Source organism: Sebastes umbrosus, chromosome 12 (genome assembly GCF_015220745.1).
Source record: "Sebastes umbrosus isolate fSebUmb1 chromosome 12, fSebUmb1.pri, whole genome shotgun sequence".
Lineage (NCBI taxonomy): Eukaryota > Metazoa > Chordata > Actinopteri > Perciformes > Sebastidae > Sebastes > Sebastes umbrosus.
This window is the reverse complement of record NC_051280.1, coordinates 9,292,013-9,316,710: the sequence shown is the minus strand read 5'-3', so window position 1 is coordinate 9,316,710 and position 24,698 is coordinate 9,292,013. Positions and strand designations below refer to the sequence as shown.

General features: G+C 37.8%; 2 protein-coding genes and 1 long non-coding RNA gene across 10 annotated transcripts in view; 1 reads left to right on the top strand and 2 right to left on the bottom strand.

Moving 5' to 3' along the window:
* The window catches only part of LOC119499396 (protein APCDD1-like), a 68,360-nt gene extending 60,178 nt beyond the window's left edge, over positions 1–8,182 (top strand). For all 3 annotated transcript variants that reach the window (XM_037788697.1, XM_037788700.1, XM_037788698.1), the window contains 2 exons: positions 5,502–5,823; positions 7,032–8,182. In XM_037788697.1, coding sequence (XP_037644625.1) covers positions 5,502–5,823; positions 7,032–7,489 — 780 coding nt within the window. In that variant the 3' untranslated portion in view covers positions 7,490–8,182. The remainder of the gene's footprint in view (positions 1–5,501; positions 5,824–7,031) is intronic.
* On the bottom strand, positions 7,371–12,481 carry LOC119499399. 6 transcript variants are annotated; one of them, XR_005209387.1, is made up of 5 exons: positions 12,184–12,475; positions 9,423–9,598; positions 9,294–9,339; positions 7,571–7,572; positions 7,371–7,506 (listed from the first exon to the last, which is right to left on the bottom strand). It is a non-coding gene; the product is annotated as an uncharacterized LOC119499399 (long non-coding RNA). The 6 variants fall into 6 exon arrangements; XR_005209390.1 differs by having other exon boundaries at positions 7,500–8,118; positions 12,184–12,477; XR_005209391.1 differs by having other exon boundaries at positions 7,500–8,104; positions 12,184–12,477.
* Positions 12,482–14,076: 1,595 nt separating this feature from the next.
* Positions 14,077–24,698, bottom strand: part of vapal (VAMP (vesicle-associated membrane protein)-associated protein A, like) — a 16,594-nt gene continuing 5,972 nt past the window's right edge. Inside the window, exons 2-6 of the mRNA XM_037788701.1 lie at positions 22,252–22,404; positions 20,102–20,205; positions 18,237–18,317; positions 15,477–15,656; positions 14,077–15,021 (exon numbers count right to left, since the gene is read on the bottom strand). Of these exons, the coding sequence (XP_037644629.1) occupies positions 14,860–15,021; positions 15,477–15,656; positions 18,237–18,317; positions 20,102–20,205; positions 22,252–22,404 (680 nt within the window). The 3' untranslated portion in view covers positions 14,077–14,859. The remainder of the gene's footprint in view (positions 15,022–15,476; positions 15,657–18,236; positions 18,318–20,101; positions 20,206–22,251; positions 22,405–24,698) is intronic.

Sequence of the window (24,698 nt, the reverse complement as noted above, 5' to 3'; positions counted from 1 at the left end):
GGTTTGAAGTGAGCTATTGCTTTTATAAAATCGTCATCAAGTATGGCAATATGAAAGTTATAGACACAATCCAATTTAAATATTTTTTTATTAATAAATAAATAATAATGTTCACAATAAAATAGGCCCTTCAGCCTGCACAAACTGAGGCGGTCGCTACGGAACGGTGGTTGCTATGGAATGTACACGTGGACAACAGGGGCTAGCGTTATATTGATTTCATTATTTGTCTCTTTATTTACATTATTTGTATGCAAAACTGTCCAGCGTCAGTAGAATGACTCTGATAACTGCTTGTACTAGGCTTGCCTTTTGGTTAGGTGGAGGTGTGTTGCTTGGCGTGGCGAGGATGTTGCTCCACTTTTCTCCGTTTCGGTTGCCAATCCATTTACGGCCATAATCTGTCTCGTGTCAAGACAGATCAGATAGTTTCTGAGTCGTGGTGCTGCGGAGACAGTGGTTAGTGTATTTCTGCTGCGTTCCTGCTTGCTTACATATTCTGGGCAACATTGTGAAACCTCTTCTTTACATAACTCTGCATGACGTTTAGCAGGTGGCTTATCCGACCCGGATTGATTTATACGTGTAAGAAGTTACAAACAGTCCCTTTAAATATATACATGATGTTTAGACTAGGGCTGTCAAAATGAACGCGATATTAACACAAATTAGTTTTAACGCCACTAATTTCTTTAACGCATTAACACAACTTGTGACTTTTTTGGCTATAGCGGGCTCCATTTTAAAGCTAGAGTATCATATAAAACTAGAAAACCTAAGGAATCTATTGTAACCAACGGGAGAAGGGAGCTAGAAAACGCTTCAAACTTGCACTTAATTTTGGCGAGAAAAAAACTGTCATGGCCATTTTCAAAGAGGTCCCTTAACTTCTGACCTCAAGATATGTGAATGAAAATGGGTTCTATGGGTACCCACGAGTCTCCCCTTTACAGACATGCACACTTTATGATAATCACAATCACAATATTTGTCATTGTTTGTGATGTTCATTGATGTCCAATAATAAATATATACATACATTTGCATGAAGCAAGCATATTTGCCCACTCCCATGTTAAGAGTATTAAATACTTGACAAATCTCTCTTTAAGGTGCATTGTGAACAGATAAAAAGGTGTGATTAATTTGCGATTAATCACGATTAAATATATGAATCGATTGACAGCCCTAGTTTGGACTAAAAACACTGTAGAGAAACTTTGGTAAATTTATATTTCTTAAGTGAAGTCTGTAGTTTTTCCATTTAGTCTTAGTTTTATTTTACAGGGTTTGACTCTGGTTCTCAGTTGAAGAACCATCTAGTAAAAAACATAAATTGGGTTTGAATCATTATTTTGAATGTCTGAGATGTAGAAGTATGGTGTCACAACAACAACAGTAAAACTTTTATTTGCAACCTGCAACTAATTGTACGAGTCCTGGGTTGTGTAAAGCTCGCCTAAGGCACCTCTGAACTGGCTTCAACACTCAGTTTATAATCAAGGAGCAATCACCACAGCTAACATATTAACCTTTTTATATGCTGCACAAGGGTGTAATTTCCACTGGGGACTTTTGGGGATTCTATTATATCAGGTTGATTTTCTCACTAAAATCTCTCTGAACATTGTTCTCTTAGTGTCCAGCCTCCAAAGTGAGCCTCATGAGAGAGTTGAAAAAAATGTTGACCTGTTCATCTGAGTCTCCTTCAGTTGTTACCTTAGCTTAACAAGCAACAGTGAGCACTTTACAGACCTTTTTTTGCCTCTCAGGCTACACAATACTTTATTGCTGGAGCATGTTGCAGACACTACACAGGGCGGAAAAAAAGCTGCTGCCAATGTTGTTTTCCAGATTATAAATTATTTAATCTATGTTTTTGAGATTTTGGGCTATTTTCTCTTTCAGATTATTGGATAGAAAACATACAAAACACACATTTAGGTGTTTAATTCATTACACTTTGTCTATTTGTGTCTGTAGATTTCTCCTAAATTCATCAAAAGTCAGCATTAGATAATGCCTCATTTACATTTTTTACAGTGACAGATGATATGTACACATGACAATAATTGTGCATTAAAGGCTGTAAGAATTATAATCTATAACAGCAGTGACAGTGTATAACTGATGTAAGTGTTCATCAGAGTGACGGCCTTCATTGACCCCCCCCCCAAGAGATGTTCGTAGTCGAGCCATTTTTTTTTTTCAGCTCAGTTAGACAGTCTGTGTTTTATGGGCTCAAAGTTCCTGCAGATCTGGAACATGTTTTCCACACCTGCAACAGAAACCCTCCCACCTTCTGCTCTTTTTCTTGTATGTATGTTTAAATATAGGTACATATTTTTCTCTCTGCACACTGTATTTATTTATTTTCCCCCACACTACATAGATACAGTATATATTTCTTACTCGTATGCACAAACACAGATGCAAAAGTGCAGTAAAAATACACTCGAGGCTGGATTCCGAGGAGGCCTCCCCTTCAGTCGTCCCATTAACCTCTCACTCTGAGGCAGTTATGGAGCTGCGCTTGGATTATCTCATCTGTAGGACGTGGTGACTTTTTCCTCCTTCTTTCAGCATTCTTCATTTCTTTTTTCACTTTCCATAAATCTCATGCAGACATAATGTTGTCTGGGAAAAGAGTGATTGGGTTGGGGAGGTTAGGTCTTAAATTTTGACCACCCTCAAATAACAAAAACTCCACCGCCTCCCTGGAGTTTAGTCTTTGGAAGAGATTTTGCGGAATACGGTATGATGAAGGCTTCCAGCTCCGAATCCGTCAGGCCCTCAAGTCTTTTCTGCAGCCAGGGACTCACAGCTGTCCTGTCTGTGGATACTATGATCACATGCTGCTCCGGGGATCCACTAAACCACATATGATATGAATTTAACATGATTAACGGTCATTTATAGACTTTTTATGTCAATATGAGAGTGAGGAAAGGACATCCCGCTGTTGTTTATAAGTAGCGTGAAGGTTCAGCTCCCTGTTCACTGTGTGACTTCCTGTTGTCATGGCTGTAGTTTGACCAGACATCTGTCTTTTACAGTAAAATGATGTGATCACCCTGAGAAAATGCTGGAACCTTGTCTGGCTTCCAACACTCAGAGATTCAGACTGAAGGAAATAGTTTTTCCTCCTTTACCTCTGAACAGACGCCAGAGGTTGTTTCATGTGGATTTCATGATACGATATTCTGATGATGGATTAAAAAAGCTTTGAACGCTGACGGATTTCATATGACTGAATGTTCATACAGTGATCTTCAGTGGGAACTTCAGCTCAGAGTTTGCAAACACTTTACAGACTCAGCAGCTGATTTATTCTGCTTCATCGCTAAATCTTTGTCATTTTTTGTTACCTCACCTGTAAAGATTTACTTTTACACTACTGTCTCTATGAGAACCCAACCAATATTATTAGCTGATATTAGCTCATTGTAGATATATCAATGTGTATTTTTGGCCGATGTACTAAGAAAATTGCAGTATAGAAATGGCAAAAAAATTGTTAGGACTATCAAACGATTAAAATATTGAATCACATGATTGTCTATAGTTTAATCGCTATTAATCCAAAGTTAATCACTCATTTATTTATCTGTTCAAAATGTACCTTAAAGGGAGATTTGTCAAGTATTTAATACTCTTATCAACATGGGAGTGGGCAAATATGCTGCTTTATGCAAATATATGTATTTATTGTAAATCAATTAAAAACACAAAACAATGACAAATATTGTCCAGAAACCCTCACAGGTACTGCATTTAGCATAAAAAATATGCTAAAATCATAACATGGCAAACTCAAGCCCAACAGACAGTCAGTGTGTCAGGTATTCCTTAGGTTTTATAGTTTCTAGTATCTTCACTTTAGCTTTAAAACTGAGCCCGCTAAAACCTAAAACTCGCAAGAAATTAGTGGCGTCAATATTAACACGTTATCGCGCGAAACATTGACCGCCCTCATTTTTAAAAAAAAAGATAATTCCATGTCACCATAACATAGTTTGTCCACCAGAGAGCACTGACAAGTTTTTTTTTAACTGTAAAATGTCCCTTCTTGTTTATTTGGTGCAAATGTAATGGTTTTTGTATGATTCATATTAGTGTGGAAAAAAAATTACGTAGATTGAGATTTGAGATTTTAAAAAATCTAATGTTGGTATCTGCCTCAAAAATCCAGTATCAGTTTGGCTCTGTGGTTTGCATACAGAAAACTCACCCACCAAATGGTAAATGTGCTTTTAAAAATCTGCTGATAATTTCAACAAGATTCAGTCATTACCTTAAAGGGATAGTTCGGGTGTTTTGAAGTAGGGTTGTATGAGGTACTTATCCTTAGTCAGTGTATTACCTACAGTAGATGACAGTCGGCATGCCCCCAGTTTGGAGAAGCAGACAAGAGTTACCGAACGGAACAAAAGCAAAAAAATCAATATCAGTTTAAGTGTACGCCGTATTTAGAATATTTTCGGCAGTTTACCTTGCTGTGAGACAGCTATACAGTCTATGTTTCCGAAGGGGAACTGAAGCCGTTATCTATGCTCTTACCAAAACAACCAGACTCCATTGACAAACACAGTAATATTACCTTGCAGAACACGGGACTTGTTGGTCTACCGCGGCCTCGATTGGTTAGATTGTGTGTGTTATTGTGTGACTTTGGTTAGTTCGGATTCACCAAATTCACGCAGTAGCAGAAACAAACTAACTGGTCGAGGCAGCTGTAGACCAGCAAACCCCCGTGTTCGGCAAGGTAAAATTCCAGGTTTTTTCAATGGAGTCTGGTGGTTTTGGCAAGACCATAGATGGCGGCTTCAGTTACCCGTCGGAAAGGGCTGACTGACGGCAAGGTAAAGTGGTGAAAATACTCTAAATATAGCGTACACTTAAACTGATAGTGATTTTTTTTGGCGGCTAAAATTCATTTTGCTGCTGCCCCCGTCAACAGCAGTACATCACTTAGCTCCAGTGCTGGTACTCCTGTCTATTTCTCCAAACTGGGGCGTGCCGACTGTCATCTACTGTAGGTAATACACTGACTATGGACAAGTACCTCATACAAAACACCCAAACTATCCCTTTAAAACCATAATGTGTAAATGTTTGTGATGAAAGCGTCTTTGATTTTACCACTGGGAGGTGCCAAGGTTTAAAAATTTCAAATCTTAACAAACGTAGCTTTAATCTCCTATTTGCTGTAACTTTGTAGTGACATTTTACTGGGTTTTTTTTCGTTTTGTGTGTAATAAAACCTGGTTAATGTAATATTTCTAACGTAGGAATACATTTGCTGAAGAAGTAATTGGTTTCCTTCTTTAAGGGTCTTTATTTCAGCTGTAACTTAAACTCCTGTTTGTGTTTTATTTAGTTTTTCATACTAATGGCAGTGTTTTTTTTATTCTCCTAGTTTTTCCTTTATATTATTGTTGTATTTGTATATATTTTTGCGTTTATATACAAGGCTCACTGTTCTCCTCCTTTTTTTTCAGAACCATGACCACGGCTGCATCGCCTGTCGCATCATCCACCGCTCAGATGAGCTCCACCCTCCCATCCTGGCGCCGCGGGCCGACCTGACTGTCGGGCTGTACGGTCAATGGGTGAGCCAGCGCTGTGAAGTTCGCCCAGAGGTCCTCTTCCTCACCCGTCACTTCATCTTCCACGACAACAACCACACCTGGGAGGGCCACTACTACCACTACTCTGACCCCGTCTGTAAACACCCCACCTTCACCATCTACGCCCGCGGACGCTACAGCAGAGGGCTTCACTCCACCCGCGTCAGGGGCGGGACAGAATTCGTCTTCAAAGGTAAGTGGTTGATATCTTGTGAACGGTTTTCTTAAAACGTTAAATACCAACAATTAGACTAGGAAAACCAAACCTTTGGGCTCATTTTTCTGTCTCTACCTTCAATGAGTCGATACAAATTCTTGTACCTTCTATTGTTTAAAAATACCTTTGATGCATTTCATCAGAGTTTGATTTGCAGAAGTAACAGAACCACACTAAGAACAGTCAGTTTTCTAACACAAAATAGAGCAACCATAGGATTATATTATAAGAGAAGATAAGCCTTTATTGATCCCCAGAGGGGAAATTCAGTTGTTGCAGCAGCACAAGGACAGAAATAGAGAAAGTAAAAAATAAATACTAAGAGGTATGAAACTAAAAAAGGAATAGAAGTAAAAAACAGAAACTATACAAGAGCAATTCAAGACAAAATTACAAGGTAAAGTGACAGTGGTGTGATGTGATTAATAGTGGTGTATGTTAACAACGTACAATAGACTAATATATGATATGGTTAAGGAATGATACTTAGTGTTTGTCCGTATTGATATAGTATCCAATGTAATACATATGAACATACCGGTAATACAGTATAGTTCAATATAGCATAGGATATAAAATGTAGTATATGGTGAAATGTAATATATACCTTGACGTGTCAATCCATATGATGGTATGTTGGACTGATTTATATGTTTTGTTAAATGTTATACTATATTTGTTATATAGTGTGTATATATGTGTGTATGTGTATGTATATACAGTATATATATGCATATGTGTGTATATATATAAGACCCAAGTTGTAACAACATGCAGAAAAACATTGTTTCAATGACTCATCTCAGTCTGTTGCACCTGTGACCTATATCACTACTCTGGGGGGGGTCATCAAAAACAGGATGTTCGGGATTGGTGGTGTTACTCTTAGGGTGCTTTTCATTACGCCAACTTATGCTTCCTCGCGCGACCCGGAATTCGTTTCCCCTCCGCCATCATGGAGGATCTTCCAATCTCTTAAATGCACCTCAAGGAGACAAGGAGGCTTCTGGTTGGCTTAGAGCAAGGAAACAGGTGTACCTTCCTCTGTCCTCGCATCGCTCTCTCACATCCTCGCTGGGACAATCATAAGAAGCGAGGAGACACGTTTGCATAATGAAAAGCACCCTGTGTAACTCTTTACAAAGAAGAAGCTAACATGTCTTCTCATGTCTCTCCTCCCTTAGTGAACCACATGAGAGTAACTCCCATGGACTTTGCCACCACCTCCCTCCTCAACGTCTTCAATGGTAACGAGTGTGGAGTGCAGGGGTCCTGGCTGGTCGGGGTGGAGCAGGACGTTACCTTAACCAACGGCTGCGTAGCACTGGGCATCCGCCTCCCCCACACAGAGTATGAGCTTTTCCGCATGGAGCAGGACGCCCACGGCCGCTACCTGCTCTACAACGGCCAGCGTCCCAGCGACGGCTCCAGCCCAGACCGGACGGAGAAGCGTGCCACCTCCTACCAGATGCCCCTGATGCAGTGCTCGGCAAGCAGCCAGCCGTCCGAGTACAGCAGAGTGGATGACCGGTCTCTGCTGCACCACAATGACTGCCCAGGATGGCACAGAGGCAGCCAGCAACACGTCACGGTGGCTCTTGTCGCATTCGTCACGTCTCTGCTTCTCAGCTGGCAAAGCTAGAGAGCAGCTTTTTTTTTCTACGTAAAGACACAAGACAAGAGTGTGGATTACAAGAGCAGACAGAAACTGTAAACATTTTACTTCTCTGATGTGAAAGAGGATGAAAACTGGTGCCACTGATCCTCTGAACTCCTTCCCAGCTACCAAAGACTCGACACAGCTGCACCACAGAAACTTTAGCACTTTAGAGTGGAACCAAAGACCAACCTGTCTGTGTTTCCACAAATATACAAAGATGTTTATATATCCACACAGACCTGAGAGGAAGTTTTATACAGTGTATTTACCTACAACTATCAAGTCATTTCTTGGTACTGCAAAAAGACACGATTTGATGTGTGGAAGCATTTTCTACAACAAACTCTTGACAATGGGAGATGTGCTTGTGGATAGTCACCGTTTACAGTAAAAGGGAACTACACTACTCCTATTACAGCAGTTCTTTAAATATTGGCTTACAGTATGGTGAACTCAGTTATCGGTCATCTATTCCACGTTAAAATCATGCTGTTATTTTGGATACAACAAAAGCAATTACCTTCCACGTACTGGCCAACACTTGACCTTGTTTCCATTGGGGCTATTTTGAAATTATGTCATTCTCAGATTGGGAAACTGCACCCAGAAAACTGGCATGTAAAGAGCATTGTCTCAGCAATAAGACTTCAAATACACTGCATCAGGACTGAGCAATATGACTAAATTCAATATTATAATTGAGAATATTTTTTGATAAAATCCCAAAATTAAATTAATGCATTGAATTGTGTTCCACTGTTGTGCTTTACATGCACAAAATACTTCATGTGTTAATCTGTAATTACAATTTGCTTGAAATCATCGTAACATGATTCCAATACATAACTATAGAAGGAGAATATTGAATTGTTGTCCAGTTTTAAATCGGTTAATGGAATAGATGGAAAAGGACATAAATAGGCCCTTGTTTTTTGTTATATGTTGGTCTTGGCTGTCAACACTATACATAAAATAACTCTCTACTATACAAGATCATGCTTTAAAGGGATAGTTCAGCTATTTTGAAATGGGGTTGTATGAGGTACTTATACATAGTAAGTGTATTACAGTAGGTGACGGTCGGCACGTCCCCAGCAGAAGAAACAGGCAGGAGTACCGACACCACAGCAAAGCAATACAGTGCTGTGGACGGGGACGGCAGAAAAATGTATTTTAGCCACCTAACAAACATCATTATCTGTTTAAGTGTACGCTATATTCAGAATATTGTCACCGCTTTATCTTGCCGTCAGACAGCCCTTTCCTTCTCCCTTCTTATGGGGGAACTGAACTGAAAGTGAAACTTATCTATGCTCTCTCCAAAGCCAGCGGGCTCGGACAAAAACGGTATGGATACGTTTCACTTTCAGTTCAGTTTGCCGTCAGAAAATGTTCTGAATACAGCGTACCCTTAAACGGATGTCCACGTTTTTAGGCGAGCCTTTCTTTTAAGTGGCTAAAAAACATTTTCCTGCCGTCCCTGTCCACAGCACTGTATTTATTTGCTCCGGTGCTCCTGTCCGTTTTTGCTGGGGGGCATGCCGACCGTCATCTACTGTGGGTAATACACTGACTATGGATAAGTACCTCATACAACCCCACTTCCAAACACCCAAACTATCCCTTTAAGGTAAAGTTTGTTGTTACAACAAATATAGAAGACTATAGAGGGATTTAATCAGGAATTTAAGTTCTTTTGGGGTAAATATTCCCTGTTTTTTAAAACTGTGGTGTAACAAAGAATAGATTCTAGTCACAAAGCACTGTATAGTAGGCCACGTCTCACCTGTCCAGATTGTGCAGTTCCTTGAAAAAGTCTTCCAGTGGGGAATCTGTGAAATGACAGGAAAAATAGATGAGTTCTCCTTGCTTCTCAAGGTCGTTCCTAAATTAGAGTGGAATAAATTCAAAATACCTTCTGTGGGATTAAGGTCATGAGGTGGGGCACAGTATAAGCACCCTCCAGTTCTCCAGTGGCATCTCCATTACAATCTTAATGAAGGTCACTGCAATGTTGTCACCCTCTGGATGTTGGACCAGTACCTCTTTGGGAGCTTACCAGCATGCTTCTACGATACCAAAACTTCCAGACTGTGTTCAACAGAGAAAGAACACACAGCATACTATTTCTGCGATGGAAAAACTTTCGTACATCCAGGTTATCATCATTGATGGTGCAGTCTTGTTCAGACTGCAGAACCTGTATTGGACTCCAAGAAATGTCTTTTTGTAACTGGATACATGTATAAGATTAAAGGTTTGATACTCTTCAATGCTGATCTATTGTGTATATTTCTAAAGTTTGATTGTTTTGTATACTTACCAAATTTCATGCAAAAAGTCATGGTATGGTATGCCATAAAAAATATCAGTTATGTCAAGAGGTAAAAAGTCCTAAAAAAAAAAGTCATAGTCGAAAAAATTCTTACTATGACTTTTTTTTAATTTTTAGACATACTATGCTGTGATTTTTTGTATTTTTTCAGCATACTATACTATAACTTTTTTTTTAAAATGTCGAGATACTATACTATGACTTTTGTTTGACTTACTATACCATGACTTTCTTTATTTTTTCAACATACTATACTATGATTTTTTTTTTTATTTACAGATGACTTTTTTATTTTTCCGTCATACACTATGACTTTTTTAATTTTTTTTCGACATACTATATTATGACTTCTTTTCGACTTACTATACCAAGACTATTTTTTTTCGACATACTAGTATGACTTTTTAATTTTTTCGACTTACTATACTATGACTTTCTTTATTTTACCAACTTACTATACTGACTTTTTTTATTTTTTTCGACATACTATACTATGACTTTTTTAATTTTCGACAGACTTTGCTGTGATCTTTTTTATTTTTTTCGACTTACTATGCTATGACTTTTTAATTTTTTTCGAGGTACTATATGACTTTTTTAATTTTTAGACACACCAAAGTGTTTTTTTTTGTATTTTTTTGACTTACTATACTATGACTATTTAAAAAAAAATAGTAATATTATGCTATGACCTTTTTAATTTTTCAACATACTATGCTGTGATTTTTAATTTTTTTTTTCGACATAGTATACTATGACTTTTTTCGACTTACTATACTATGACAATTTTTTTTTACTTACTACACTATGACTTTCTTTATTTTTACGTCATACTATATTCTATGACTTTTTCGTCATACTATACTATGACTATTTTTTTTATTGTTTTTGACATACTATTCTATGACTTTTAAAACATTTTTAGCATACTGTACTAAGACTTTTTTTATTTTTTGGACATACTATACTATGACTTTCTTTATTTTGTCGACATGCTATCCTATGACTTAATTTTTTCGACATACTATACTATGACATTTTTTCGTCATACTATACTTTGACTTTTTATTTTTTTTAGCATACTGTACTATGGCCTTTTTTATTTTTTGACATACTATATTATGACTTTGTTTGGTCATACTATACTATGACTTTATCTTCATTCTATAATATTACTTTTTAAAATCTTTTTCGACATACTATTTTTGGACAAACTATGATGTGATTTTTTTTATTTTCTTCAACATACTATAATGACTTTTTATTTTTTCGCCATACTATACTGTGACTTATTTTTTCGTCATACTATACTATGACTATTTAAAAAAAAAAATTTGACATACTATACTATGACCTTTTAAAATAAATTTCGACATACTAGACTGACTTTTAAAAAACATTGACATACTATACCTTTTTTAATTTTTAGACATACTATGCTGTGATTTTTTGTATTTTTTTGACTTACTATCCTTTGATATACTATACTATGACTATTTAAAAAAAATTGTAATACTATGCTATGACTTTTTTAATTTTTCAACATACTATGTGATTTTTTTATTTTTTCGACATAAAATACTATGACTTTTTTCGACTTACTATACTATGACTATTTTTTTCGACATACTATACTATGACTTTTTTATTTTTTTGACTTACTATACTATGCCTTTCTTTATTTTTTCGACATACTATATTCTATGACTTTTTTTCGTCATACTATACTGACTTTTTATTTTTTTCGATATATTATACGACTTTTTTAATTTTTAGACATACTATGCTGTTTTTTTGTATTTTTTCGACTTGCTATACTATGACTTTCTTACGTCATACCATACTATGACTATTTAAAAAAAAAAATTGAATACTATGCTGACTTTTTTAATTTTTCAACATACTATATGATTTTTTTTATTTTTCGACATAAAATACAATGACTTTTTCAACTCACTATACTATGACTTTTTTTCAACTTATTATGCCATGACTTTTTTATTTTTTCGACATACTATACAGTGACTTTAAAAAAAAAAGTTGACATACTATACTTTGACTTTTTTATATTTCCACATGCTATACTATGACTTTTATTAATTTTTCGACATACTATGCTGTGATTTTTTCGACATACTATACTATGACTTCTTTTTGACTTACTTAGCCTTTACCCGGCTATGTCAAAAAGCACAGAGAAGCTCTATGAATACAACACACACACACAGGGAGAGTGACTTCATTCTCTGCTCAGGTAGATATTACTCCTCTATATCTTTAGACAGCAAGTAGTTGTTTGCAGCTATATTAATGCTCTGTATATCGTATTTATCAAACTCACCGGATGTCAGGTTGGGAAGAAATAATTGGGCCGTGGTTTGGTTTGCTGCTCAATCTTTCTGGTCCTCGTTCAGTACACGATGGTTTCCCTGCTGTCTTCAGTCGGTCGAGGAATCTCCATAAATAAAACTGAGCTAAATGTGGTTGATATCCCCAGAAAGGCTTCAAACTTTTAGTCCTCCATCTGTCTTCACAAAGAAAACCAAAATTCCCTCCACAAACAATTCTCCTTCCCTTTGTTCCCGGGCCACGCCCCCTACACCTGTGAGGAAACCAACACCTGACCAGTGATGAGCTGTGGGAGGAGACACGTTAAAGCAGGGGAGAGAGGGACACAGTACACCAAGTAATAGTATTGTATGTTGTAAAATATGTAATAAAAAGTCATAGTATAGTATATCATAAAAATGTCAGAATAGTATGCCATTAAAATGACATAGTATAGTATGCCTTAAAAAAAGTCATACTATTGTTTGCAATAAAATGTCGAAAAATGTCACAGTATAGTGCGCCACAAATATAGTATGTCTTAAAAAAAAGTCGTAGTATTGCATGTCATAAAAAATGTAAAAAAAAGTCATACTATTGTACGTTGTAAATTATGACATTAAAAAAAGTCATAGTATATAGAATGCTATCAAAAAATCATCTCAGTCATATAGTAGCGTTTCTACACCGGAGGATGTGGAAATGAGGCTCATGCATGTGCGCTCAGCTCCACAATGATTGAGATATGTAAAACAGAACCAGCCGTACGTACATTGTGAATCTACACAGAAACTACAGTTCTCTGCAGCTGGCCTCTGCTGTCTGCGTCCTATAGAAGCTTTGAACCCATCGAGACTACACTCCAACACAGAGCAGCAAAGTCACACCTTTAACTTCAGCATACGACCTCTTTAGACAAATATACATATTGAAAACAAGCTACAAAATGTAATACCTCAGCAAATGCCATTGAAGACTTTTATGTGCAAATTCTGATTTATCTGTGATAAGCCAACAGTTCAACCAATCTTTTATTTCAGATGCAAGAGCTGGTCATCTAATCACAGCTTCTCTGTCGCCTCATATTATTCAGAACCATGTAACGTTAAGCATGTCGCTCACTGTCGCCATACAGTCACAGTTAAACATGTAACATGTTATTTTCCCTCTCACTACTGCCAAGAAAAAAATACATCCAGTGTTTTTTTCCCACGCTACGCTGTCCTCCAGGAGTCAGTGTGAATCATACTACTTTACGCTTTAATAAAATGATTGCAGGTTTCACTTTTGGGGAAAATAAGCATCTTGTAAAGAAGGTTCTGTATTTTAGCCATCATGCTGAAATGAGTTAAGTTTGGGGCCAAATGACCACTGCAGATTTTGCCATCCAAAATGCTATAATGTACCCAAAATGTACCAAATTACCTTGGCAGAACAACCTCAAAAATACTGAGAAACAGCCCCTATTTTGTGCAAGATGAAACCACTGAAATGTTTAAGAATTTCCTCCCTTCCTAAATAAATGTAATAGTAGTATAATCCAAAAGAAATCCAAACTTCCACCTTGGCTAACCCAGTCAGTAAACAAAGCATAACTGTACACTTAAGAGTTTTTGTCAAGCTCAGAACAAAGCAGATGTCTGAGGTTGAGAAGCATTTTCTAGCTCTGTGACTCTTGGCAACTAATAACATTAGCTGGAATGTCAAGTGTAATTAAAAGACATGGTTAGCTCACATATTGTACTTTGTCCTTGTACTAGGAAAAAAAAAGTGTCCAATACAAAATGTTGGCAGTAATACTGAGGGAAAACCTGGCACACAAATGCAGTACGCTCTTTTTATGGCATCAAATAATGAATATTGGAGGGTGTATCATTGAAGGGGGAGACACAGGAAAAGACGGCTATCGAAACCACATTTTTTCATTTTTATTTCTTCAATGCTTAATACCATGGGACAGGATTTTAAGAATGGAGACCTTATTTCAGTCAATATTTGCCTCAGAAGGAATATATGATTTGTATAATAATAATATTAATAATAATAATAATAATATAAAGTCTGCATTGGTGTTGTGAGGAAAAAGAAAGGACAGAAATGTACAAGAAGGAGGCACCTATATTATCCCCAGCTGGACCTGAACATTCCAAGACAAGAAGTAGAAATTACAAACTGAATAAATTTACTTCAGAGGCAATCCAGCAACAGGTAGCAAGGTCTTTTTGATGGAAGTTCGTTCCTTTTTTGTTTAAAAGGATTTAAAACAACATTTACAAGACACCTAACATTCCATTCAATTCCTATTAAAAACAACAGAGAGAGAAAAAAACTAATCTTTTGACTGCCTCTTGCCCATGGTTCACTCTAGGTGCATCTTCCATGTTGACTGATAGTATACAACTCTCATTGTCCCACCACATTACCTGTATAATCCAGCCATCAAAAAACAGAAAACAAAAAAAGGAGCAATCACTTTTTTTGTCGCCTTTCTTTTCTCAACTCTCTGTGTGTACTAACCGTGTGAGATTGTAAAAAGGCGACGCCTTCGAATGATGCTGTACAGATGTGTTCACTGTAGGCCACACTACCAATGATATGGCAAAGTCAACACAAAGACTTCTCGGTTTTTCCAGGCCTGTTTTATTCCGGAGCCGGGGCGGGGGGATACGGCTGGCATGCATCTCCCAGTCTACAAGATGAACTTCCCTAGGAAGAATCCGATGAAGATGGCTGCTATGACGACGAGGAGGGAGGGCAGGGAGGCGGTGCTGGCTTCTCGGCCGAGGAGGCTAGTTGAGTTTGATGTCATGTGGTCGGAGCGGGGTACCTTTCTCATTCTAATGCCATCATCCTGTAACAGAGGAAGAGGAGCAGAGCAGAGCAGAAAACAGTCAACAGATCTGTAAAATAGAAGGCATGTTTACAAGCATTAATTCAGCCACTGGTTCTCAAACTTTTTTATCTTGGAAGTAGGGCCTAGATTAACCAAAATGACCACAGTTCAATGAGAGCGCTCTACCTGGTAGCCTAAATGAATTATAAACTAGAGACTAATCTTGCAATATGATCAACCCCCTACTTTGAATTCCATTTAGCTGATTTAATTTCAGGTTCTTGATATAGTGCATGCTGGCTCACGGTCACTCTCACTGGAACACTTAAATGGAACTGAGCCATTGTTAATGTCATTAGTACCACCTGTGCTTTTCCTACTGGGACAAGTCAAAAATATCTGCAGTGTGAAAGGCCAATGAAACCACAATGTTTCATCATGTTATGAATATCATTTATCAACACACATCTGACCTTTAATTGCCGGTTCTCATCAACCAGCTTGTTCATCTCAGATTGCAGCCTCTTGCACTTCTCCAGCACTTTCTTCATCTCCGTATCGTCCAGTGAGGCAGCGACAGGCACCGTGGCTGCTGATGAGTCGCCCTTCGCAGAGTTCATCACCGGGGCTGCTTTGGTCGCCTCCACGTCATTCTGCCCAACAAGTAGAGGGAGAGAGAACCACTGAAGTGAAATCCAGCATGCCTTGCGCTAAGTAGGGAGGTTAGCCTCTAGACGGGAGCCTGTGCCAAAGAAAGGCAGCCTTGTCCGAGGCCCAGAAGCTCACAGTGCCAGATCAAAGAGACCGGGGAGGAAATACATCCCTCCAGAAGTCCTGTTTGATGTGGCTTTGTTTTGTGGGACAGACAACATGACGGCATGAGGAAATGAAGGGCTTTGTAATGGAAATACAACAACTGTATTGTAGATGAGGGTTGACAATCAATACACAGACAGGATATGATGTTATTATCCCTTTACCACAATCCAAGGCAAGCATGTACTGTATGTAGAAGTCCATCAAGGCCCAGGTCATTTTTGGACTAAATTATACTAAGTGCTAAAGCAAACATCAGGATATCCCATCAGAAATCAACATAAATCACTGACCCCTTTCTGTCTTGCGGAAGAGTGGGTGTCTGCCTGGGACAGGGGTTATCAAGTTGGAACATTTGTTCATAGATGTTTCGTTCATTTAGGTATATGATCAAAAACTAAGTAAACAAGATTTCAAATCCAACGTCGTTTCAGTGCTTCTGAAAGCACCAAAAACCATCCTGCACATTGTCAATCACTTATGCTCACTTTATTTACACCAATTTGGTTGTCATACCTTCATCAGGTAAAAGAAATGGTTGACAGAGTGTGGGATTCTTTTGGTTCTTCCACAAGTCAGTTTTTGACACGATGCATCCGTTTATAAGACTTTCTGGTGTGCAAGAACTTTGTAGTAATTGTTAACCAGCTTTCAGTACTTGACAGTTTTTGCTACTCTGTCCAACAAACACATTTTGTTGGTAATAAAACCTTATAGGGGGTTTGATTGCCACCCCTTCTTACATACTACAAAAATATTGCTCCTAAACATGAATTTCCACATTACAATATTACACTACATCTTCATCAAAGTCACACACTTTACCTGTTGCACATTACACACAAGCTACACGTGCAAAAGCGCAGAGCGGATGCCGTGTCGACTCAGTCAGCAGTCCACATATCCACTCAGTAGAGCTCCTTAACGTAAGCTAAATCTGGTTGGCCCTGGTAGCATTTTCACCTGAACCGTGAGGACCTGCTGAGCTGTCCAGCAGCACTGCTTATCTCAATCCTGATTACACTGAGAGCTCATTAGTACAGGCTCCCAGTGTTCCCAGAGTCACCAGTTTATGATGACGTTCTGTTTTATGTCAACCCTCTCAGAAAAGTGTTGATTCAACTTTGTAGCAAATTTTGACGCAGAGTTAGTGTGCTTGGTGTGTCTCATTTCTGACTACAGGGACTGACAAAACATTAGAAACACATTTAATGTAATGCAGTCCAATACAACACCACCACTAGAGTCATATTAAGAGCCACGTTGAGGTCCTGACTCTTAAATGTTCAGATACAAGTCTAAACTTGCTATTTTAATGTTAACACACTACTTACTTGATTGTAAACTAGTGGTTGGAGCAAAAAAAACTAATTAAACACTCACATAATTCAAACCATTTTGAAGTTCTTCTCTCACCTTGAAATGGTTTCACAGCAGCTGAACTTGGTATTCACACCGGAGCACTTGGGCTTGATGTAAGCGGCATAGGTAACGTTAGCCGCTAAAATGCAGTGCAAAAGGCACCGACCGGCTGCGGTTCTTGTGCTCCACCACAACAATTACATGAATGCAAAGAATTCATGCATCCCACAACAGAACACTAACATACTATACAGTGTGCATTTTGATTATGCTGAAGAATGTCATTGTTGCTTGTAAATTTCAAAACTATTTATACTTTTGGTACTATTGGTTTATCTATCTCTGAGGAGCTCTCTTCCCATTACTGTACAATGTTATTATTTTATTTTATCTTTTGCGACTTTAGTTTTTTTTTTGTCCGCCAGGTTGGAGCGAGTCAGTGTGTGCACATAGTTTTTAATATCAAGATATTTTTTACGCATTTTCCAACTGTACCACAATTCCAGTTGCTGCCAACTCCCTTTATTGACCCAAGAAGTGTCTAGACTGCTATATGCCACCTCTGACACACCTGGAGATACCAGATGATTCGTTCAACTAACAGCAATGTGTTTCACGAGGATAATCCTCCTGATTTGCCCGGCAAAATATAATTTTCTCTGTTTGAAAAACTGACGTTTGACATAGCATGATGCAATTAAGTATTTTAGGGAAAGAAACAGGTGATAATTTATTGAGTGTAAAGAGTAAAAAAGAGAAATGCACATTAGAGGCGAGAAGAGGGGAGAAGAAAAACAGAAACTAAGGTTGTTCCTTCTTTATATATATTTTTGCATCTTGCACAGGGTGCTCTGGCTGGGTTTTCCATTAGAACAGCATTCTCTACTTATTTGACATTGTAGCTGTTTCAAAGTTTTTGCCTTTATGGAAAGCTATGGTATTCTGGAAATTCTCAGCATTCGACAGAAATCCTTCAGCGACAAAAATCATACTTCAGGTTATGATTTAAATTACGTGGAAATAAGCTGTTTTTAATGTGCGGCAGCACCTCTTACCACTTTATCGTTTTCAGAAGGCAGCTCGAAGACGCATCTCAGCTTGGAATCCATGAGATCATCGGGTTTTGCATCTTTCCACTGGTGGAGATGAAAAATGGGCATGTTATTCATCAACTCAAACTGCTAGCAGCTGGATTCTATCCACACACACATGCATACACGCACGCAGACGTCAACCTACTTCATACTATTCACATGCAATGTAGCCTTGAATCTTTGAACGTTACATAAAACATGCACAACTTCATTTAAAAAACAGTTATAACCTCGCCTCATTTTCGTCTATAGGTCTACATTTTTTAGAGTGACACATTTCCATAAAGTCAGCCCCTGAACTCGGTGACATTAGTTTTCTTGATTTGATACACTCACTTGCAAACGTTATGTAATAAGTGCTCATAAAGCACAGAATTGCTTTATGGTTGAGTAAAAAAATTAACCTGTGTCACAAGTGAAAGGTATAACACAGTTGCTTAATGCCATAGTTCTAATTTCTCTGATAAGACCTTACTCCAGTTTACTTATCAGGACCAGTCAGACCTTTGTTCCTCTACACTTCCTGGATTTTGCTTCTCATTCAAGACAAGCCAGTTCATGACCATGACTTCAGGGTGTGTGAATGTTTCACTGACTGACTAAGCCTTTGCTGTCCTCTGGTGGACAACTGAGAACGCATCTTTATTTGTTTGATGTTTTGCATAATTGCATTATCCAAGAGCAGAGAGCTTTGCATGGCAACCAACTCAGCAGAATGCCAATTACCCTGTCATAAGTGAATAACAAATTCGGATATTTCCTTATGTAAACATAGAAATGTGAGTATAAATGGTGCTGAACCACTGATAGAAATTAATGATGAATATTTAAAAGGTGTAGGAGTGGAGGTCATTTGATTCTGAGGTGTTCTAATGTGTGATAGGGCTCTTTAATTAACAACAGAAACCCCACAGTAATCTGTTTCTTAAGTCCTATTGAAATTTTGGTTAAAAGAAATTGCATTTTCAGTGTAAACAATGTAGTTTAACCATTTGTCTTTTTTTAATCATTATTTTGAGAGACTCCTGTATATAGTCAAGAGCTTATTTGTGTTCTACCCCATTATGCTGTTCACTTTCTGTAATGCAAAGAATATTCTGAGCTTTCCTAGCTGCAAGAGGACCTAGTTTACTGTAAACTGTGGTGAACAGTGACTTCTTGCAGCAGGACACAAAACATCTTTTGGATACATGGGGAGTTTAAAATCCAGCTGGACATCATTTGACATATCTACTCTTAAATAATCTGATATAAATCCTTCAAAATAAAATTGATGAGCCTTTAGTTTGGACAACCGTTAAAATTGCAACTGCTTTGGTTGTTTATTTTTGTGGGGGCGGGCTGAGTGATACAGCAAGTATTGTGGGGACGCACACAGATAATCCAAAGGAAACTGATTTCTTATACAAGACTATTTTCTTACACAAGAGTATGAGTTTGTTTTATACAGAGTAACACGGGTATGGAAGCGAACATTTGTGTCGAGCTCCAACTTCAATGCATCCTTATTTCTGAAGGTGTGGGGATTTCCAAACATTAAAATGGCAGTGAAATTAAACTTAGATGTTTTGCTATACACATTTTAATCTGCATCTTTGCACGTTTTAATGCAAATATTTGTACATATTTCTCATATTCTTATTTTTAATTTTAGTACTGATATTTCTTTACATATATTGTGTTTATATTATAGTATTATGTACATATTTTGTAGCATTATGTACTTGTTTATTTCTATTTTTTGCATTCCTTTATGTTTATACAAGAACAAATATTTCTGATTCTGATTAAAAGTCTTAAAAGTAAATAAAAAAAAAATCACTCACCAATGAATCCATGTCAGAAACAGTTGACGGGGCAAAAATCGTCTGCACCATGAATTTGTGTTTACTTTTCTCATTGGGGTCATAGTCAAAGGGCTGTAGCATGACTGTAAATGAAAGGTGAACAAAGTTAAAACATTTGAGCAAAGACATCTCTGCACAGAAATACATATTCAGCATAATAACTCCAGAAACCTATTTTCAGTGACAACACACTGCCATGTTAAAAATCTAGCGTTGAATACCCAAAGGTAAAAAGGTAACACACACACACAGATCTTCAGGACACAGTTGACTAATCATAGTTCCACCATTTACTCTGGCCATGTTTCTGGCTAATGTTTCGGCCTGGTGACCTTCATCAGAGCATGAAGGAAAATGGAAGTTATGTCATTTGTATACAGGAGTTAGCAGAGGACTGATTTAAAGCAGTGGTTCCCAACTTATCTTCCCTGCAGCCCCTTATCTTCCATGAGGTTACGTGTTCTGTGATAAACATTCTATGTTAACATATTTTGAAACTTATTCAGAGGAAGCATTTGAAACTGAAATCATCCTTTAGTCCAGCAGGTGTCATTGTGTTGAGTGTTGAAATCCAGTACATCTCTCTGAGAGGGTAGCTTTGGTAGACTGCACCCTCTGGCTGCAGGGGTTACATGTTCAAGTCCAACAAAGTGCAGAGTGGCTGGAGAGTCATGGTTGGCTCCATGATAGTGCTTGGCTATGGCATATTCCATGTTCCCTTTGCCAACGGCCGTTTTATGTTCTGAGAGGCATTGCTTGAGTGCTCTCTTTGTTTGTCCAGCAGTCCACAAGGACATGTAAGCATATATATTACTGATGTTGCAATTCATAAATTGTTTGATAGGAAACCTCTTACCAGTGTGTGGATGGGTGAAAACCTTGACATTAGTGGTATTATTGCAATGACTGCATTTTCCGCATCACGTTTTCTTTTAAGTGAAGCCAAGAGGGATTTGGTTTGGTGAGATGAAGTATGTACAAAGTCGTCTCTGATTGTTGGAGCTTGTCAGAATGATAGAAGAGGGGGACTTTTGGTGATCTCACACAGTGATGATTCTGCACTTAAAATGTGCCAGAGTTTGTTGATTATGTCCCAGAGTTTCTGGTGACAATGATTGAATTCAGTTGTGAAGGTATCTTTTCAGTTTTTCAGATATGGCTTTAGGGCTTGCAGTCTATTATAGATGGATGGTAATTTCTTTCATATAATCTTGATTTCATCTCGTCTGCTTTGCATTTGAATTCATTCAGGTGTGAGCAATTTCTCCTTAGTCGTAAGAACTGTCCCTCAGGTATGTTTTGTTTCAAGTAGTTTGGGTGGTTGCTATGGTGGAGGAGGGTATTGCATTCCATGGGCTTCCTGTGGAACAAGGTGTGAGTACTTCTGTCCTGGTGTTTATAATCACAATAACCTAGACAGACAACAGGGTTCACCTGGGCTCCAACTGCCTTCATTGCATTATGGAATTATTACTGCTGTGCATTTAAAAGGTAACCAGTGACCCTCCAATCATAAATGTCTCAATTGATTTATTTAAGCAGAAAGATATTTACTGAAATTTCATGTCATGTCTTATTTAAAGACTTGAAGATACCTTCCTCTGCAGTATTGCCTTTTTGGAATTGAGCCTCGTCTCTTTGCAAGATGCATTATGCAGCATGTTTCCTTACCCTTGGGTTACATAAATACATACCTGTTAATGCTAAAATACTGGATGCCGGTACCCACTTGCGGTATTTAGCCAACCAAGTGAATATATTGTGCAATTTAAAAGCGAAAAGGAAAGTTGTTTATAAGTTACTGGATTTGGCCATTGAAGTGTAGTTACAGCCATACTCTACAACTGGGGTACAGGTTAGATCCTCTCTGCACCCAATATGTACACTACATCACATGGGCCACAAGTGGAATGCGGACTGTGTGGACTTGATCGAGTAAAATCAACTTCCACAAATGACAGCTTGAGGCTTTAACGTCTCAGTTTCAACTTTGCATGTTGTTGTCCTGTGACCACATTGTGCTACATCTCCCTGATCTAGCTTAGGTTTCACCACTATTTCTCTCAATTAACAACATTTTGAGGGCTAAAGGGGAAAAAAACAGATAACAAAACCTCTGAAAACCTTACCAGAGATAATGACAGTTGCTCCAGGATCGATGAGACCGCTGTTTGGCCGTACACAGTATCTGCGAGGCGCAGTTGTCTTCACTTTGAAACACACTTTTTTGTCAGAAGGGTTCCTCAGTTTGAGGTTGGTGGTGACTACATCTGTGAAAGGACCTGATGGACGAAGAATGACAAACACAAGTACATTATTATTTCTGTATTTTGGAGTTTGGGGGTGGGCGATATATCGAATATACTCAATGTATTGAGACCTGTTCTACGTGGGATGCAGTAAATGACCACAGTATATTGCGAACATCAAGTACAAATATTAATTGTCACGTCATTTTTTTAAGCCGCCGGCATGAAACTTGCTTTGGTGTTTCGCTTTTCCCGCGGCTCTCTCCCTTTCGCAGACACACTGTGTCCTTGACGAGTGTGTGTGGCATATCAACATGGATGTGCATATGGAGCGTGTGTTTTTGTATCTGGAGTGAAGCAGGAAACAGAGAAAGAGCCTGGAGAGACAAAAGACGTGAAGCGCCAAAGCCACTTCATACGTGTTGAGTAGTTCACACGTTGTTTTGCGGTACGTGTATATACTAGGCATTACAGTAAGAGCGTGTAAGAACTGGCTTCAAAATAAAAGCGACCAACAACTGTCTTCATAATAAAAGTGATGCACAGTCCTATAAATTCAATAAGTCAGTCAATAATAAATAAAGAAACAAAACTAAACAAATAAATATTAAATAATAAATAAAATGAAAAACTACAGCCTGAAAACAGTTTTTTGGAGTAAAATGTAATTTCAATTATGTGAATAATTAGTTATAATATTTCCAAAGACCAATCGGACTTCCATATGATAGTACACTAAGGCTGTGTATTGGCAAGAATCTGGCGATGTGATACATATACAGGGGTAACGATTCAATATATATATTGTGACATATTGTAAGCAAAGTGATATATTGCAATTTTTAAATCCAATTTCAGGAAAACTATAAAGAACACACCAGAAATACACCATTTTTAGAATAGGCAAAAATAACACACTCAGTGCATGCTAAAAACGGTATGGTTTTTGCCAAAAACTGCATGGGAGTAGCATAAAGTGGGCATGACTGTAAAGGGAAGACTCATGGGTACCCATAGAACCCATTTTTATTCACATATCTTGAAGTCAGAGGTCAAGGGACCCCTTTGAAAATGGCCATGCCAGTTTTTAATATCATAATATTATAATATTCTAAAAACTGGATGGAGGAAAAACTTTTAGCCAGAACTAAACTGATTATCAGTGTTACTTCTATGTACATCAATGACTTGCAATATATTTTTTTAGTGTAAAAAAGTCTACTAAAGCCTGTGATTTGCTTGGTTTGAGTATTACTGAAGACTTTTCAACTACTTCCACACATTTGAGAGCAGCTTGTCTAAGGAGATGCAATATTAAAACGGCATCTTAAAATAATCAACTATACAGTTCTGATGGAGCGGTATTACTACCTACAAATGCAAAGCTTAGCATGAGACAATCATGAAGATCAGGAGCTCCATATTTTTTTATTTGATCCTGCCCTACTCAGGTCGTACGTCAGGAAGATCAATAGTTAGCTCTCAGTCTTGTGACAGAGCTTGCAAATTAGGTCCTTAACCATGGTCAGCACCATCAGGCTTTGACAAGCCATATCATGCCAAAAAAACAACTGGAGGCCAAGTAAAAAATAAAAAAAACTCAATCAGCTCAATTAGTCTGGGAGTCTGGAGAGATATAATGTCCCATGATGCATGATTAGCTGACATCATAGCATGGGTGCTATGGGTCAGGTAGACTGATTTTACCTGCTACACCATCTTGCCATTCACCCATCAAGTGTTTTTTTTTTATCGATTCGATACTATCACAATACTTAGGTGCTGATTTGATATGTATTGCGATTGAATATTACAATCTATTGCGATTTTGGTTCACTTTTTTAACACTAAGCCATGGGAAAAAGTTGAATCCTACACTTCTAGGGAGTTTACTTTGGAAAATATCTAAATTAATACATCAAAAATGTTTGATCAGTATACAGTATTTCAGTCATTGTCAGGATTTTTTTTTGATTTTTTTCCCCAGCAACTCAAAAATCAAAGAATAAAGACATTTCCCTCACAAATTACTGGTATTTTCTTTTTAATTTATAAGGGACAGGTAATGGTTTGTACTTCTGGTGAATAAAATCCAATCAATCTTATTTCCATATTAGTATTTTGTATATGCAGTTCTTTTTGTTAACACCTTTTTTTGAAAACGACGTAGTCACACATGTATACTTCCGCTAACTGCGCCAAGTACGTCGCTAGCTCTCCCGTCAACTCCGTTCTCTTTATACATCCATGATCAGCTCCATCGGGGCCATTTGAATGCATTTAACATAAATGTCAGTATATGGGTGCTCCACAGTTGTAGCGTCGGC